The sequence below is a fragment of the Myodes glareolus genome, chromosome 4, assembly GCF_982192425.1.
Source record: "Myodes glareolus chromosome 4, mMyoGla1.1, whole genome shotgun sequence".
In the NCBI taxonomy this organism is placed as follows: Eukaryota; Metazoa; Chordata; class Mammalia; order Rodentia; family Cricetidae; genus Myodes; species Myodes glareolus.
The window spans coordinates 33,780,452-33,799,549 of record NC_142029.1 but is presented as its reverse complement, the minus strand read 5'-3'; the positions used below and the strand labels follow the sequence as shown (position 1 = coordinate 33,799,549).

Below are 19,098 nucleotides of genomic sequence, written 5' to 3'. Positions count from 1 at the left end.
CTGCTCATTAGCCCAAAATTTATCTTGAAGATAAGTGTGCCAATATGCTTAAAGTCCACATTCCACTTCCATACTTGGCTCTTTCTCCCTAAATTAAAGAAAATATTTTTTGATAGAGTTTCATATCACCTAAGCTGGTCTTAAACTTGCTGTGTAGCTGATGATGACCTTGAACCCCCGATCCTTCTGCCACCATCTTCAAAGTGCTGGGATTACAGGTGTGTGACACCTCACCTGGCTTCCTCCTAAATTCTGACAGCCAAAAAACACTTCTTTAGGTCAGTATTTGTAGTTGTACCATATCTTGAAATTCACAGATCTCTCTCTCAAAAAAAAGCAACAACAACAAAACCACAAGACAACCAAGCAACAACAAAAGCTAAACAAACAACCAAAACCAAACCAAAACAAAAAAACCCAAAAACACAAAAACAGAAGCCAAATAAAAGCAGCATTTCCCGTCCTTTTCTCAAGTCATGGAACAGCTCAGGAAATGCTGCTCCAGAGCCACTTGTCAGACTCTGCAGTCACTGAGTCTCCAGGCCTCTGCCTCTCAGCCCACGCTGACAATGAAGGTGTGCGACACTGAACGGGCGTCTTCCAGTTTCAGTCCTTGCACTCAACAGCACCACCCCATCTGTTGTCTGTAATACCACTTTGGCCACAGGCACAGGCTGACCCTAAGTCTATCCTACCACAGCAAATTAAAAATAGTCACAGGGGCGCTAGCTGGATGGAAGCCTTGTCCCAACCACAGCTGCATTTTGTGACTGGAAACCTAAGAATGATATACACTTCATTTCCATCTTTGTCTCCAGTTTGCCATGTATTACACAGTCTGATTGCTCTATTTCCAGCAATTTCTTACATCTGACCCATGGACACTTCCAGGACAGCTGGATGCTGGAAGCATAGTAATGGGGCATGGGGGGAAAAATCCAAACACCAATCTATTCTTTTATTTACTTAGTGTTTTGTTTTGACACAGTATCTGTGTATCCCTGGCTGGCCTGGAATTCTCCATGTAGATCAGGTTGGCTTCAGACTGAAATCGCCTGCCTCTGCCTCTGCCTCTGCCTCTGGAGTGCTGGGATCAAATGTGTGCACCACCAAGCCCCAGGACAAGTACCTCATTCTCCTTCACTCAGTCAGTCACCTCAGTCATTGAACTGCTCATTTCTAGTACCACCTCCTGAAGGTCTCATGAGCTACACCATGGAGACCTGGGTATTCAGAAGGCAATTCATCCTCTTGTGCACCCGAAGAGCACACCCATTCTTCCAGTACCCTTGCCCTGCTTTCCTTGAGATGTCACATGAACTTATCAGTGGGTCCCTATAACTATAGCTAGAGATCAAAACAACAATCACCTTCTAGAAGCCATGGGGGCTTAGATCTCACCATTTGTGAGAGTCTCTTAAGACACCCACTGGGAACTCTAAAGTCAAGCTCTCACAGCAGGTAGAGGGGATCAAGCTGGGTTTAACTTACTTATTTTATGTGCATTGGTGTGAAAGTGTCAGATCTCCTGGAACTGGGGTTACAGATAATTGAGAGCTGCCATGTGGGTGCTGGGAATTGAACCTGGGACTTCTGGAAGAGCATCCAGTGCTCTTAACCACTGAGCCATCTCTCCAGCCTCCAATCAAGCTGGGTTTAAAGGTGCAAGCAGATGTTCCCTTTATATTTCCTAACATAATTTTTTGAAGGGAAAATTCACCATAATCTACACATCAAAAACTACGCTATGGACTGGATGTGGTAGCTCTCACCTATAATCCCAATACTCTGGAAGGTGACAGAAGGGTGACTAGCTTAAGGTAGTTTGGATCTGCCTGAAAAGAGGAAGAGTGGGTATAAAACAATTAGAAGATCTCCATTTCAGCTCATAAACACTCTTCTTTGGGTCTCCCCATCATCTGAAGCCTATATCCTCTTCTGCAGCTCCGTCTTTGGAAGACACCATTGCAGTGTGCTTTTCCTTCCTCAACTCAACATGAATAAAACACACCTTTAGTTGAAACTCCATGGAAAGAAGGCCAATAAGCTGTGTATGTGCATGTGCATGTACATGATGTATGTATATATGTGTGTACATGTGTGTGTATAAATGTGCCTGAGTGCACGTGCATGTGAATCATACACGTGCAGCGATCAGAGGATGACCTTATGTAGTTAGTTTTCTCCTTCCATTTTTATTTGGGTTCTGGACATCAAACTTGGGTTTTTAGGGTTGTACCACAAGCCCTTTACCTGCTGATCCCACTTGCTGATTGAGATGTGTTCAGCAGGAACAGGTTCTTGAATGAATACTTAGTGTCGGTTCTAGCTTTGTTTTCTTATTTTCAGCTTCTTTCTGATTTAAGTGATAAAAAGTTTCCCATTTGCCTTTCCATATAATGATTCTTATTATCCTTATAATCTTCATAGTTTAATAGCCAACTACTTTCTAATCTAATAATATAGATTCCCTTAAATAGGGAAAAGAGCAGCATTTATTTTTAAAATAAGCAAACTGACATAGGCAATCACTCATGAAGTCTCTAACACAAGGGTCAAAGGCATCCAAATCCATAAAAAAAACAAAAGATGAGAGAGAAATTCTTAGGCCTGGGCAATCTTTCACAGGACCGCAAACAAAAATCATACAATCTACTAAATGCTTACATAAGGAATAGGGGGTAACCAAGTCTAGAAAAACCCTCTGAACTCAACCTGAAGAATTAGCTCGAAGATTGGAGTGGAAACAAGGAACTTAATGTTTAGGTGTGAAAAACTATCAGCAAAACTCAGCTCTTAAGAAAGCAGAAACAATGCCAGGCAGTGGTAGCACACTCCTTTAATCCCAGCACTGCGGAGGCAGAGGCAGGCGGATCTCTGTGAGTTTGAGGCCAGCCTGGTCTACATAGCTAGTTCCAGGAGGGTTGAACAAGACACCATCACAACCTCCAAGGGAGGGACGGAGAAAGACTCCATTACACCTTCAAGGAGGGGGCCATCTTGCAAGGATGGCAAGGGGGTCTCATTTGTGATATCGTGAGAGTTAGTAGTGAAACAGAGGGACCTGGATTCATCAGAGGAAGCTGTCACTCTCAGGGAATCCACTGGTATCCTTAAGGATACAGGTTTGCCTCTATGGGCTGCGGGCTGCAGAACTATGCTTTCATCCACGTGCCAGATGTCTGCACTGGGGGCTACGCCGCTCTGGTTCACTGCCATCTTCCTTGCCTAAGCCCACTTCACACCACTTCTCTGTGTTCCTTGAAAAGCATCAGCCTTAAGATGTCGCTCTTTCAGACTGACACGCCTCAAGGAGCAGGCATCCTTTCCGCTGTCCTTTGTGGAAACATCCGCACTCTGGTATTATTATTCCACAGCCCACGCAGAAAGCACTTGGAGGCAGTTGCTGAGAGAACACTGTCACAGTAGAAAGCCAATGCCCCCCGTTCAGAACCACATGCTCTAGATTTAGCTGAGTGCTCAGAGAATAGTCTGTGCTAAAAAGGTAACCATCTACTATTCTTGTGCTGTTTTGTTTTGTTCCAGCCTTACTAATCCCTGATAACTGGCACATAACTTTCCAAAATTATCCTTAAGCCTAACCTAATTTAGTCTTGCATTTTTACCTCATGGGAATATGGTTACAACACAGGCTGGTCCCCAAAAACACACTCAGTCCTTTCAACATTCATCCCTCTGCCACATGTGTGACCCTTCACTCCTTAGCGCTCTCAGCATTCACATTTTCCACTGAGTGTGTGTTTATATGTGTGAAACCTAAAACTCCTGGAGAAATAAAAAAAGATAATGGGATACAGACGTGCTTCTAATTGCCAGATGAAGCAGCGGCAGCTCAGTTGGACTGTCTTAAACAAAGATGGAGGAAGCTGACAGTCAGTGGACCTCCATTTCTAGAACAGGACCATGTCTGCAGAGTCCAGGTAGCTTCAGGTGTCCAGAAATTCCAGCCTGCAGCTCAGAGCGTGTTCCAGACTGGTCTTTCTGTGCCTGGCTCTTTCTCACAGCCCATTCAGAATGCAGAAATCAATTCAGACACTTGGCTTCATCAGGACAACCTTCAAAAGCAGTCCTTTATAGGATACACTCTGGTACATGTCACCATCTCCTTTGAGGCTCCAAAATCCACGCAGGCGTTCAAAACCTAACGCTTTTCTCAGATGCATGTCCTGAAATCTTTATTCCATCTTAAGCCTGAATTTTGTATCTGTGTGCATGTATGTATATGATGTACATGTATGTATGTGTATGTGCACATATGTGTACCTTTGTGTGAGTGTAGGAGTACCACACCATAGCATGCATGTGGAGGTCAGAGGTCAACTTCGGGTGCCAGTCTCAGCTCCCAAGTTTCCCTTTTGTTGTCTGTTACTGCTGCATAGGCCTTGCTAGCTGGTTCAAGAATCTACCTCTTACCACGAGGGTTGTAGACATGCATTACTATGCCCAGCTTTCCACAGGTTCTGAGAACTAAGACTCAGGTGTCAGTATTTGAGTGGCAATGGCTTTACTCTCTGAGCCATCTTCCTCAGCACTGTTTTGGATTTTGAAGACAGAGTCATTCAGGCTGATCTTGAATTCACTATGTAGACAAAGATGACTTTCAACTCCTGCCTCTACCTCCAGGTGCTAAGATTGTAACTGTATATCGCTCATACCTTACTTCTATTGTTTTGTTTTGTTCTTTAAGATGGGGTCTTATTAAGAAGCCCTAGAAGGCCTGGTACTAGAAATATGGCTTAGGCTGGCTTTGAACTTGTGGTAATTCTACTGCCCCAAACTCTTAAATGCTGGTATTATAGCTTCCAAAAGGCTGTGTTACTTTTTTATTAAATACAAAGTAATCCCTGGGCCTGATCCAGACAGCATACTAGCAGAACCACTGTACTTGCTGACAGCAAGAAGATGGGGTCTGATAGGAGGCATCAGCTGCCTTTTTTAATTTGCTTGCTTCTTAGCTCTCAATTAACTACGTGGTCTTCAGCAGGTTTTAAGACTAACTGATGTTTACATGGGGACCGAATCATCCCAGAACTAGGGCTGGGTGCAGCTCCGTGGCGGAGTGTTTGCCTTGCATAGGCCCTGGGTATGACCCCCCCCCACAAACCTTAGTATTAAAAGAAAGCATAAAAGTCAGGAAGGGATCCAGACTAAATCTTGCTCATAACATAATAAAATTATCATAACTCAAAACAGTGAAAATACTGTGATCATTAGAAACTTTGTGAATGAATTAAAGTGACCTTTTAAAAGAGTGTTTTCTGAAAATTTTCACTTTGAAGTTTGAATTTTCAAAGTGTAGCCTCATAATAGCCGAAATTCTATTCTGGAAATTTTTGCACTATGGGACAATTCTTATTCATCTCATTTGTGATATCCACTTCCTGGCTCCAAGACAGCAGGCAATGATAGCAATGATAAGGTTGCCCTGCTAAGTTCCTGCTGGCGAACCCCAGAGAGAAACAAGTTACTACCCAGAGACTTGACTCAGAGGTCAGAGCAGTTGGGCATTAGCAGGGTGGGGCGTGCACAGCCCAGCCCACAGAAGATTGCTCTGAACACAGCCTTTCTTTTCCTTTCCTGGCTTCCCTCACTCTTTAGGCCCACTGTCTGCAGTTAGCTGCTGTCTGACAGCCGTCCTCTCTGACTCCCTTTTCCGAGTCAATCCTCATGTCTCTTTACATAGCTTGACACAGCTCACAAAATTGAGAAATGTGTATCTATAAATGTTAATCTTGGGGCAAAGTCTTAAAAACTTCAACTTAAAATCTACATAATACCGAGAAAATTTAACACGTTCACATTTGGGGATTTGCATCAGCCTTCACTGAGTATTAAACTGGGTCATTAACCTGGGTACTTCTGTACATTTTTTCATTGAGACCTCAACACACCCTGAAATCACTACACTGAAGAAGATCCAGGGTCCATGGTCCTCCAAGGCACACCTCAGATCCCAAGCCTCCACAGGAAAACAGGCCAAATCATTAGTATTGTTATTATTATTGTTATCACTATTTGAGACACTGTCTCACTGTATGTCTCAGGCTGGGGTTGAATTCACAATCCTCCTGCTTTGGCCAACAGAGGTTCCAGGCTTGGCCCACAATGTCCAGTTTCCAACTTCAATCTTAATGCCAAGTATATTTAACAATACAAGTTGGAGATCAGGGAATATATAATCAGCTGCCTCAGTTCCCTCTTGTACCACAAAGGAAACTCCTAGCAAATCTGAGGTCTGACTGGTTATTTTTTACATGCTATCTTGACTAGTTCCTGTAATTTGTAATTTTATTGTCCCAATGTGCACCATTATTTCCTCTGACGGCTCAGAATCTCTCAACAAGAACAAGAAGGTAATAATTCCAGCTTCCCAGCCAACAGTCCTCTGCTGCCAGTTTCGTAACAGTCTTGGCACAAAAGATTATATAACCAGACCCAATTAATATCACTAACAGGTAGATTTTCCCATCACCAGTCTTTGACTTTGCACAGTGACATCTGAAGGCTAAAATAAGACACACTCTGTTCTTATAAAAGCATCAAGTCTATATACCACTACAATGATGTGTGAAATTGCCCAGCAACAACCTGGGAGCTGCCATGCTGAAGGCTAGTCCCTGTTAGGGGAGGCTGAGGCAGGATGGTCACCTGAGCTCAAGAGTTCATCCAACTAGATATGAGACACTGTCTCAAAGAAAACAAATGGAAAAAGCAGAGGGGAGGGAGGGAGAGGGAGATAGAAGAAAAGGGAGGGGAAGAAGAGAGAATAAAATAGCTGACCAAAAGAAAAGTTATGATCCATCTGCCCCACCTAGTTGACTATGTAAACTAATCCTTCTTGTACTCAGTCTACATACAAGTTTCTGCAGGGGAGAGCTCAAGGTTCTTTCATGCAGCACTTAGGGGGACATTTAAAGGACAAGAAAGCAAACATCTATGGTGACACCTACAGTAGAAATGATTTCACAGGCCTAGACTAAAAAGCCACTGCTGCTAGACTGGTACTCATTCTGGTTCCAAAAGTTTAAACAGCAGAGCTTAGTTAGGAACCTCGCTGGAGAAGAGGCTCAGTGGCAGCACACTTACCTAGTTTGTCCACTTGGCTTAAGCCCGAGCACCACCTACAGCATTCCTCCTTCCAACACAAGGCAGAATTTAGGAATAGGAAATGAGATGTATTTACATAACACAGCTTACGGATTTCAAAACATACAGGCAAATTTCTACATCATTGGACCTGATAAATAGAACTGCATTTGCTTCAACAAAGCAGAGTGCAAAGGCATGTAGTCAACTTACAGATCTGATACAGAAGGCAGGGGAATTTCTACCATCAATAAACCAGGAGTTAAACTAGCTAGCACCGCTACTCTAACCACTGGTTTCTAGCTGTCCGTCATCCCAAGATTCTGACAGCCAACAGGATTCCCAGTGCTCTCATACAGAAAACATCTTCAGATGCTCAGCAGGGACTCAGAGGAAGGTCTGCCAGGAATATCCCTGCTGGATACAGCAAAGCCTGTGTGACAAGTAGTGTGCTCAGCTCTGTCTGCGGCTCTGTGTTCTCCCATCTTTCACAGCATATGAAAACAGCCTGCACCTAGAGCTCAATTAATTCTTATGAAGGAAACCAAAGGGAACTGGAGAGCAAAACATTTTAAGTAAAGCTCTGGGTTTGTGATTATGTAACTTAGACAATAAAATTAGCAGTTGATGAGAATGAGTTCAAAAAGAGAAGACAACCAGATTGACTCCATGTGGTCATTTTCTTCTTTTTTTAAATACAGGGTCTGGCTCTATAGCCCAGGCTGGCCTCTAATTTGTGATTCTCTTGCCTCAGCTTTTCAAGGGCTGGGATTACTGGAGTGTGCCACCAGACCCAGCAAGATTTAACCCTGACACAAATAAATGTATTGTTAAAAATAAGTAACAAAGGACACAAAAGCACGAACATATTTTAAGTTGTTTACAAAGAAAAGAAACATCTTTTCCTCACTTATCAAAAATACTGACATTGGTTGCTATGACTTTCTAATTACAAGGACTTTTTGAAAAGAACAGAAAGCAATCTTATTCCAAAGAATGTTTAAAAGATTAAAAAGTTCAGATACAAGTCTCAAAGTGAATTGAAAAGGAATGACTTACACAACCACATAAAAGAAAATGTGATGGTTGACAAGGTAGCTCAGAGACACAGTGCTTGCTTAGTATGAACAAGGCCTGCATCTGATCCCTGGTACCACAAAATAAAAGCAAAACCACAACCAAAGCCTGTATTAGTTACAGGTCAACAATGTTCATAAATAGGAAATAAGCTAATTGTTCTGTTTTACTTTAATTAGCTTAAAGAATCATCACCTGTATCGATTATATAAATTCTGATTTCGCAGTATTTAATTAAAAAACTGAAGCCAGGGAGTGGTGGCACATGCCTTTAATCTCAGCTCAGCTCTCAGGAGGCAGAGGCATAAGGCTCTCCAAATTCAAGTCCAGCCTGGTCTACAGAGTGAGTTCCAGGACAGCCAGGGCTACAGAGAAACCTGCGTCACAAAAAAAGAAGAAGAAAGAAAGAAAGAGAGAAAGAAAGGGAAAAAAAACCCTCATTATATAGGCCAGCATTTTCAGATCTCAAACAAACTGTACCTTATAACCTATTCAATTACTAAATCAGTGTTGTTTAATTAATATTTTTTTTAATATTTGCAATTAGTTCACCAGGTGTAGAATTATACTTAGAAGACTAACTTTAGTCTTAAAATACTATTGTAAATAAACATTTGTAGGTTGGCTTCAAAATCTTTTGCTCTATTTTCTAGATAGACATTTAACTGATTTAGTGGTGAATTACATCATCGCATCCTATCTAAACTGCACAAAACTGGTCAAGAGCCCTAGAAATTAAGAGCCTGCTTAATTCTGGAAAGAATTTTTCATAAGTGCATATGGATGGGCAGTATGGATCTCTTCCTGTCAAAAACCACTAAGCTAATCCCTGACAGTTTTGATCTCACTCAGAAATAATTAATTCAACTAAACATACATAACAGATTTTCAAAACATTCCTTGGCAGCTTTTGTTTTAAAATGCATTCTGTGCACGCAGCCAGGACTTTTGGCTAACTGCTCTCCCTCTTCCATGTTCTCATTTCTATCACATTTTTCCTCATTAAAGTGAGCACACTGTATGTATCTGGTTTCTTTTCTTCCCACTCATTGTTCAGGTTAGCATTTTAATAATCATTCAGGCAACGCAGTTCAAAGAAAACAGGCAATCTGCAGCAAAGAACAATTCCCTATGTCCCATGACTCTCAAAGTCCAATCATATCCCTGGACCTGTTTATTAAAAATCCACATAAAGCAGCCGTACAATCAACAACCACCCCCAAACTGGACACTCGACAACAAAGCCACTGAAAACACCTCATTACACACCTTGTCTTCGGAGCCCTTTGTTCCCACTGAAAACCATACTGGAAGCCTCCAGCTGTCAGTTGCTACACTGTCAGCCACGGAGGGATCCAGCTGTCGGCAGTGGTGGAAAGCACGGGAGCGGAGCAGAGCGGAGCACTTCCCGGTGCAGGCTCCTCACAAAGGCAGAGTAGGGCGCACATAGCAACAGTGCGCTCAGCTGATTGGATGCGGGCTGTGCTCACCCTCACTCCCCGGTCGGCTTGCTCGCTCACAGGGCTTCCTGTCTACTTGGCAGCACTGTCATGTTTTCTTTGCTCCTCTTAAGAACTCAGCTGTGTTTAGGCAACTTGAAAGGGAAGAACAGTGAACTGACAATGACCAGCACGGGGCCCCAACACGTGTACTTCTAATTGCTCTTAAAAGACCAGAAGTGTGTAAGACAAAATTGATCGTTACTGATGCACATGAAACCCAGGACAAAGCAGGGAAGGGAGGGGAAACATTTACTACCTCCCACTTCAAGTAAATCGGGTTCTCACCCAAGCGAAACCCTCAAACAACATGTAAAGACAGAAATAGTAACCATGTGAAGGCAGCATCGACCTGCAGTATCTACCTACTATGAACTCTATCAGCAAACTCCTAGAAGGACACCACCAGACAGGCACTCAACTGGCAGGCAGGGCCTGTCTGTCTGACCTCACAAATCCCAGTGCCTTACGAGGTTAGCAGGTCACAGAGTAAGAGTCAAAAGGGGAAAGTCACAAGATGCTTACTGAGCTCTTACAGTGTAGAAATTCCAACATAAGGTCTCTTGTTACATGAAGCAAGGCACATAATCTAAATTCATTTACTTTTATCTCAAAATTACCTGGACATGGGAAGGTATTGATATTTTTCATGTATACTAGCCCATATTGTCTCCATGAACATCAACAGCAAAAAACACCTCCCCAGCTTGCAAAGCTGTTTAGATTTTAAAATTTTTTTAGTGGCATTGGTTATTGAACCCAGGTCCTTGTGCTTTCCAGCCAGGCAATCTCTGTGTCACTAAGTCATACCCCAAGCCCCTAAAAGAGCCTGGGAGACTCAACTCTGGTATTAAGGGACAAACAGAAAGGATCACAAATGTTTCTATTTCAGAAGCGCTTTTCTGAACATCTGTCTCATCAAGCAGGGCATAGGGCTGAATGTTAAAGCAGTGGAACCTTTATGAGTTCTTGGTGGCAGCTCTGAGAGATCTGTAGAGCAGCCACAGCAATCTGCTTGTTACTGGGAACTTTGTTTACCTCAAGTGTCCTAGGTGGGGGGAGTACAGGACGATGGAAATACTGGCCACTAAGCGCCGCCGGGTGAGCACCACAGGGCTATTTTTACATGAGAGGCCACAAACAGCACGGCAGTTTCATAACAGCCCCAGAATCCACAGGATTACCACCCCAAGGAAGCGTCTAGATCCGGGGGGTTTGTAACACACAAGTAAACACACCCAGAGTTAACTCTAACCCTACTGCTGGTTGCTCCACCAGGCAGCAGGAGAGCTCCAACTCTCCTGAGGGACTGGGTAGGGGTATGCTGAGAACACAGAATGAGCCTGTAACTCAAGGAATGCTACCCTAGAGAAGGCAGAGTTTTAAAGTCAGACCAAATGGTTCAAAACATGAATCTTCTACTGACTCACAGTAAGAGAGAGAAGTACTAAGTCACTAAAAATTTCCCTGGTGCAAGACTAGCCTCAGGGCCCCCAAGTACTGGACCTAGTATACTGCTGCTGACAAGTGACCACTTTGCAGGGTTTCCTCCGCCACACTGCATGATCTTCAGATGGCAGTACCACATTGGCATGTCATGACTGCTCACCCAGCACCATGCCAACTTAATCCCACATAATTTAATTTTATTCCCAAACTACTGAAGATGAATAGAACACAAATGAATAGAGGGTATTATTTCCACTGCTCAAATAAGAAAACTGGTTCATCGAAGGGAATCACATTAAAAATCTGGTTTAATAAATTTGTATTTCAAAATCAACTTTTCCCTATCTTTCAAAAAAGAGAAGAGCTACATAAAACACAGCTGAGCATGGTGGAACACAACTGTAACATTAGCATTCTAGAGGCTGAGGCAGGAGGATTACAATATCCAGGTAATCTCAGGTTACATAGTATAGACTCTATCTTGGAAATAAACACAATACTAATAATTCCTAGACAGAATGGGAGCACTTCCTTTCATTTATGCTGTTGAGCACTGTGGCTAACGGCTTATGCTACTGAGTGCTTACTGATACCAGAGTATGGCTCAACAGCATTAAGAAAGAATTCCCAGGCCAGGTGTAGTGCACACCTATAATCCCAGCACTTAGGAAGCAGAGGCAGGAAGAATCATATTTTGAGACCAGTCTGGGCTACATAATGATATTCTGTTTCCCAGCACTCAGGAGGCAGAGGCAGGTGGATCTCTGAGTTTGAGGCCAGACTGGTCTACAAGAGCTAGTTACAGAAGAGGCACTAAAGCTACAGAGAAACCTTGTCTCAAAAAACCAAAAAAAAAAAAAATTTAGTCAGAATGTAATTATAAATTAATAACCTAAAGCATACCACCTTGAAAAATAAAAACCAACCAGGAAAAGTTTGTTTAGTAGAATGTTCCCCCATGTTGCTGGTTTCCAGTATTTTGAAAAGCACCTTCCATCTTTCTGAAGGAGTCTTGCTTTTCCCTGGGTTGCTGACCTTAGTAAACAAAGCGATGACAGATATGCTTGGCAGCACAGCCTCAGCTCTGCAGATCTCCATCTGTAGGCCAAGAGTCTAGACACAGATGCTACACGAGGGCTGGCTGCTGTCCTTAGTCTCTGCCCCGCCACACACACACTTAGTATGCACTCTACATGGCCCAGTTCAGGAAGTTACTTCTGCTATCCTGATGCAAGGAAACTGACAGGAAAGCTCATCTTTTATAATGAGTTTTAAAACAATATATTTATTCCAAATAGAAAGTGGAAGAACTTCAAAAGTCAACTTTTTAGATTGTTTTAGATTATCTGTTTCCTTGTAGCAGAAATAACTGCTAAGATACTTTGGGTACAAGCTTTAACACTTCCTGAACAAAAAGGGCCTTTCAAAGGTACCTGTCAAGCAATGTGGGTATGTTCGGTAACTACCATGGATACGTACACTCTAGGGAGCCACTACATAGGAGCTGCCACCCAACTTGCTACATATCCACCTCCCCTCACTCTCAGGCAGTTGTCAGCTAACACCTGAGAAAACTGACTTGCTACTGCCAAGTAACAAGAGTCAAGTGAACAAAACTAAGGTTTAAATGTAGTTCTTCCTGTAAGAGCTTAGACACGGTTGTCCTTCTCAGATGCTGTGTGTGAGGGGGGAAACAGACAGACAGACAGACACTGGGGACTGAACTAGGGGCCTTGAATATGCTGGACAAGTGCATTATCACAGAAACACATCTACAGCGTTCTTTTTTCTCTTCCTTCCTTCCTTTCTTTCTTTCTTTTTTTTTTCCTTCACAGAGTCTTGCTATGTAACCCTGGCTGACCTCAAATGCACTGTGTAGCCAAGGTGGGCTTGAGGTTGTAGTGACCCTCTGGCTTCAGTCCTGTAAGTGCTGGGATAACAGTTGCTCACCACCATACCTACTTTGCCAATTTTTACTTATTTAAATTGAGACAGGGTCTCAAAATCTTGCCTACCCTGACCCATAATTCACTGTAGTGCACGGGCAGACCTTGAACTTGGGCTCCCCTGCCTCAGCATGATGAGCAGCTATGATTACAGGCCTGTGCCACCATGCTGGACCAATGCTTCTTATATACATCCATCCACCTCCATCCATAAGGCAAAACCAGACTCACACAAGGATAAGATTTAAACACAGAAAGTGTCTAAATTGAGAGAAAACATTGATGTTTTCTATCTTCTAGCTAGTATCTGCCACTACAGCCCACAACATGCCAAAGCTGCAATCAGGCTGGGACACACCTCAGCAGCAGAGTGCTCCTAGGAGGATAAATGCAAAGCCAAAACAAACCGTCTATCTGTAAAGCAACATTCGCTATGCAGGAAGCCTGGAAGCAGCAAGGCCATGAGGTGGACAACAAAAGGATCAAGCTGGAAAGCTTGTCAGTTCATGACAGAGGTCACTCGCTCAGTCCAAGGGAAGTGAAACGAGTGACAATGGACAGTGACCTGGGAGCCACAGACCGAAGACTTAAACTCGGCTTCCAGCCGGCTCTGTGAATGAAGTGCAGCCTTGAAATGCTCCAAGAGTGCACGGGGAAGGGCAAATGCGACAAAGCTGCGAAGGCTGCAAGGTTCGCCAGACTAGGATCTACCTTCCCAGGGCGGATTTCCGAGACAAAAGCCCAGGTGGGAAGTGCAGGCACCTTCACACAAACTCTAACCTCACTGCAAAGACCACTCAGGGCAGAGGCTCTCTGTCCTAGCAAAAGCTCCCTGAGCTTATTTATTCACGAAGTGAGAATAAAGATTTCTCCAATGCCACAAACCATCTAGCCCAGCACTTGGCCTTCAAGCAATTCAAGAACGGAAGTCTCTTCTTGGGCAGGGAGACACAGCTCAGTAGCAGTCAGTGCTTGTCCAATGCCCTCAGCTGGATTCCCAGAACCAGCTAAGTATTTTAAGTTTCTTTACCTTTGGATACATGAAGTCCAAGCTATAACAAAGAAATTCAGAGCACTCCCAACACCTCCCCACATGTATACACACAGAGAGAGACACAGAGATAGACAGACAGACAGACAGACAGACACACACACACACACACACACACACACACACACAGAGCAATACAGATAAATAACAAAGAGATGAAACTGATCTTCACTGTCAAAGGTCTCTATTCTTATTTTTGACATTTCTTGTTGTTTAACACGATAATTAAGTTGCAAGAAAGTTAACGAAATAGTTAAAATGTAACATGGTTAACAGTTATAGACACAGCTACACCCTTTTGAAAATTAAAAACAGAGTATTATGCTGGTGGGACAGCCTAGGGATTATGAAGATGTTAGCCACATTCATTTCCTCTCCCATGAATGCCAAACAAGAAGTTTGTATTTGCTGAGATGGTTTGGGTGGCAAAAGAGCACCCAAAATGCTTTGTTATTAACAGTCAAAAGCATTTTTGATATAAATTATAATAAGATTCAAAGGAGCCTAGTCGGCATCCTCATCTGTGCAGAGGCCGGGGTTAAGGTGACTAGATGGGCTGCAGGAGCAGAGCCTTGCAAAGTACCTCCAGAGCCTTGTTTACAAGACCTACGATCTTGGAGGGAAGAAAATGTTCTAGCTAGTTCTTTTGGCACCATTCATACTACATTGTTTAAAATGAGCTAGAACAGGGGTTATTTTAATCTAAGCTACTGGGCAAACACTTTGTCTAATAATATCTGCACACACATTAGTCACATATAATAAGCATCAAGATCAGGTGTAAAAATTCGTTTTAATACCCTATAGCACATGGCTAATTTCAGCATTATTACATAAAGCGCGTGTCGAGGTGCACATGGATCTCCCCTTACTTCCTCACAGACGCACTCTGGGTTTGCTAACACCCTGTTCTTGCAAAGCATGCTACTTTCAAGTCAACTAGAACCAATACTTTTGATTCTGATAACTCGATGTTTTCCTGAAAGCTTTTCCCATGGTGTTAAGAGCCCATAATTACCTATTCTTCTGTTCCTGAAATAGTATTTTGAAGATTAAGAGGCTGACTAAAGAAACTAAAGCAGTTCGTGAGTGACAACTCCAACTTCTATGCCTGTCATTGATATATTTGCTGTCACTTCTATTAACAGGCGCTGTTGTCAGTGACAGATTCTGTGTTATATTCTGGAGAAGTTTAGCAAGAAACAAATAAGGTGAACAGTTACACAGACCTAGTCAACCTAGTGTAGCGGCACACACTTGTAATCCCAGCACTAGACACCCTGAGACAGGAAGATAGGGCAGGCAGTCTGAGGTCAGGCTGAGTCACACAAAAAGACTCTCTCAAAAAACAGGGATGGGGACACCACTGAATAGTAAAGGACTTTCACAGCATGCACAAGGTTCTGGGTTTCACCCCCAGCACAGTGCTGCACTAAATAATTTAGTTAACTAATTAAACACACACACACACACACACACACACACACACACACACACAGAGAGAGAGAGAGAGAGAGAGAGAGAGAGAGATTAAAGTGTTGAAAAACAACAAAGAAACCAAAACTGTCATTCAAAAAAGAAAAAAAATATCTATTTTTCTTTTATCTATGTGTGTAGTGTGGATGCCCTCAGAGGTCCAATGAAGGTGCCAGATCCCCGGAGCTAGAAATACACGCGGCTTATGGGCCTGGCATAGGTGCTGGGAATAAGAATCAGGTACTCTGCTATTAAGTCACTGAGACATCTCTACAGCTCCATTTCTTTTTAATAAATAAGGAAAAAGAAAACATTAGCCACTGCTGCATACAGAAAGGCTGACAAGTGACTTTGGCAGCAGGGAGGTTGTTGTCTCAGGGCAGCAATGTCAACTATTTATCTTTGAAATTATTTGACTATACTCTATGAAGGTATGCTAATATTTTCATTTTATTTTTTAAGGTACCATATGAACATCCAAGCACAGCAATATATATCTGTAATCCCAGGACTTAGAAGGTAGAGTTAGGACTATCAGCAGTTTAAGGTTTGTGAGGGCCCACAGATCTAAGTCACGTGGCTTATGACAAAGGCCATCCTTAGCTATGTAGGGAGTTCAAGGCCAAGGTAGGCAATGTGAGATTCCTCCAAAACACACCAAGGCAAACCAAACTCCTTCCGGCATCCTGCCTATCCCTGTCTACTCATCTCCAAGGTGCCGTTGTTGACTAAGCAGGAGATGGGAAAGAGACTGGTTTATAAACACTCTCTAAAGCCAATTCTGTGGCAGGAAGAAGAGACATAGTCAAGGGCTTGGATGTACCCTCTTCCCTTGGAGAAAAAAAACTCAAGTAAGCAGTCAGGTTAAGGCAGCAAAAAAAAAGTGTAGTCAGTACCTGGTCTTCCTTCAGTTCCAAGAGGAGCCAGGCTCTTCCTAAATTTAGTGTCTTTGTACAAGACACCTTGCCCTGGAACATTCTGCCCCAGCTCCCTGCACAGTCGACTCCCGCTTGTCCTCTGCTCTTTCTCTCTGATCTCAGCCTCTCTTTTGACCTTTGTAGGTTTCTGTCAGAGCACTTGGAAGATGTGTTCAACCTATGTATTGAAGAAATGCTAGCATTCGCAGCAATAAAGCAGCACTGCAAATTGTTAAGAATCAAGTTGTAGACTCAACACTTTCCACAGCTCACCTCCACTGACTGCTGCAACAGCCTGTGCACAGGTCCTACAACAAACGCTGTGCGGTAGGAAACCCGAGGTCAGCTTTTACAGCTGGACAGATGAATACTTCTTTTCTCCAAACCTTGTCTTCCCCCACCACTTCCCTCCTTCCCTCTGTCCCTTCCTTCTTTTTTTCTTAGAACTCATTCTGTAGACCAGACTGGCCTTCAACTCAGAGATCTGTCCGCTTCTGCCTCCTGAGTGCTGGGATTAAAGGTGTATGCCACCACTGCCTGACCAAAGTCTAATTCTTTTTAAGATTTATTTATTAATTATGAATATAGTGTTCTGCCTGTATGTATCCCTGCAGGTCAGAAGAGGGCACCAGATCCCATTACAGATGGTTGAGAATGGAGTGCTGAGAATTGTACTCAGGACCTCTAGAAGATCAGCCTGATGTGGGATTCCCCTCTGTATGCTGTGAATATGTTTTATTATCATTGTTTAATAAAAAAAAAACACTTTGTCCTATGGCAGGACAGAATAGAGCTAGGTGGGAAATCCAAGCAGAGATAGAGGAGGAAAAAAGGTGGAGTCAGGCAAATGCCATGTAGCCGCCCAAGAAACAAGATGTGAGGTAACAAACCACAAGCCTCGTGGTAAAATATAAAATAATATAGCTGGGCATCGGTGGCACACCTTTAATCCCGGCACTCAGGAGGCAGAGGCAGGCAGAACTCTGTGAGTTTGAGGCCAGCCTGGTCTACAAGAGCTAGTTCCAGGACAGGCTCTAAAGCTACAGAAAAACCCTGTCTCAAAAAACCAATAATAATAATAGTAGTAATAGTAATAGTAGTAGTAGTAGCAGCAGCAGCAGCCATGGGTTAATTTAAGATATAAGAGCTATCTAAAAATATACCTGAGCTGTTGGTCAAATAGAGTTGTAATTAATGCAGTTTTTGTATGATTATTTGGGCCTGAGTGGCCAGGAAACAAAAGCGCTGTCTCCCTCCGTTTACAGCAGCCAATGCTCTTAATTTCTGAGTCATCTCTCCAGCCCCCATTTTTGAAGATTTACTCTTTTTTGGGGGTTTCTCTGTGTATCTATGGCTGTCCTGGAACCCATTCTATAGAGCAGGCTGGCTTCAAACTCAGAGATCTGCCTGCTTCTGCCTCCCAAGTGCTGAGATTAAAGGCGTATGCCACCACACACGGTACAAAGTTAAAGAGCTTCACATTCTCCAAAAGCCTTTCTCACTCAGGTTTCTAGCAGCTCAATCTGTGCCACTATGGATGTAACCTGATGCTTTCCCTCTGATCTGAGCCATCCAGAGTACCTGGTAGACACCTGAACTCTACAACCTGAGTTATCAGAAAGGCACTGGTCAGGGTTAGATGATGACACGCTGGAACACAGGAGACCTCCAGGACCAGTGTTCACTCTGCATAGTCACTGCTAAGGTGAGAACACACTTCCTCAATGGTCTAGCTAGATCTTTCCCAGCTTTTAAGTAGGCGTGTCCAGAGAAACAGAAAGGAGTTATAAATAAAGGGATAATAGACCTAGAAGGGCCCAGAAGTCATCTCATCCAGCCATCAGATGAAGAGGCTAAAGGGAGGGTGACTATTCACACAGACAGCCAGAGAACTAAGACCCAGACCCTCACAGTTTCTGCTTCACGCTCTTCCTATCCTAAACAAGCCCCCTCTGCTGTCACCAGCTTTCCTTCCTTAATCCTTGGTTGTGGTTGGGGAAGGAAAGATGCATGATCATCCTCTTCCCAACACAGTCAGTAAAACTGATCCATGTTGCAGGGATCGTCATGCTCAGGGCTCACAGGAATAAGGCATCTAATTCCATAGGAATCATTAAGCTACTGCAAACGGTTGTCTAGAATGGGAAAAGGAACCTCTGTCTTCAAACCTTACCATGTGTGTTTTTCCCTCACATGTTAGAACCTGTAGCTAAACACTAGTGCAGCTTACTGCTTGACAAGAGTATCATAAAACAGCCAGCACATGATGATTAGTGCTGTGCACGACACTGGTAGTTCACAACCTCTCAGAATAGAGAAAACTAACCCTTCGTGTTCATAATCAAAGAACAAAGGCAAAGGGGAGGATAAACGAGGAAGAGGAAAAATTTAGCCAAGAGCAGAGGTTAGTACTAAGTAATTTTCCTAAGTGCAGGTCACAGTGTAATTCTGAGTTCTAAAACATGATCTCAAGACTGTCAGTATTATCTCTAGGCTTGCTTACAGCTAAATTAAAGAAACAAAATCCAATGATTTTTCTAAAAATTTCTGTCATCATCCCAAAGTACTTACTAGTT

General features: G+C 43.1%; 1 protein-coding gene across 4 annotated transcripts in view; it reads right to left on the bottom strand.

The window, feature by feature from the left end:
* The window catches only part of Atosa (atos homolog A), a 78,111-nt gene that overhangs the window by 45,598 nt on the left and 13,415 nt on the right, over positions 1 to 19,098 (bottom strand). For 2 of the 4 annotated variants that reach the window (XR_007229740.3, XM_048423548.3), the window contains exon 1: positions 9,454 to 9,608. The exons of the other annotated variants lie outside the window; for them this stretch is intronic. Coding sequence is in view for 1 of the 2 variants with exons in the window: in XM_048423548.3 (XP_048279505.3) it covers positions 9,454 to 9,490 (37 nt within the window). In the remaining variant the exon portion in view is untranslated. Of the gene's footprint in view, positions 1 to 9,453; positions 9,609 to 19,098 lie in introns of those variants that run through there. 4 annotated transcript variants of the gene reach the window in all.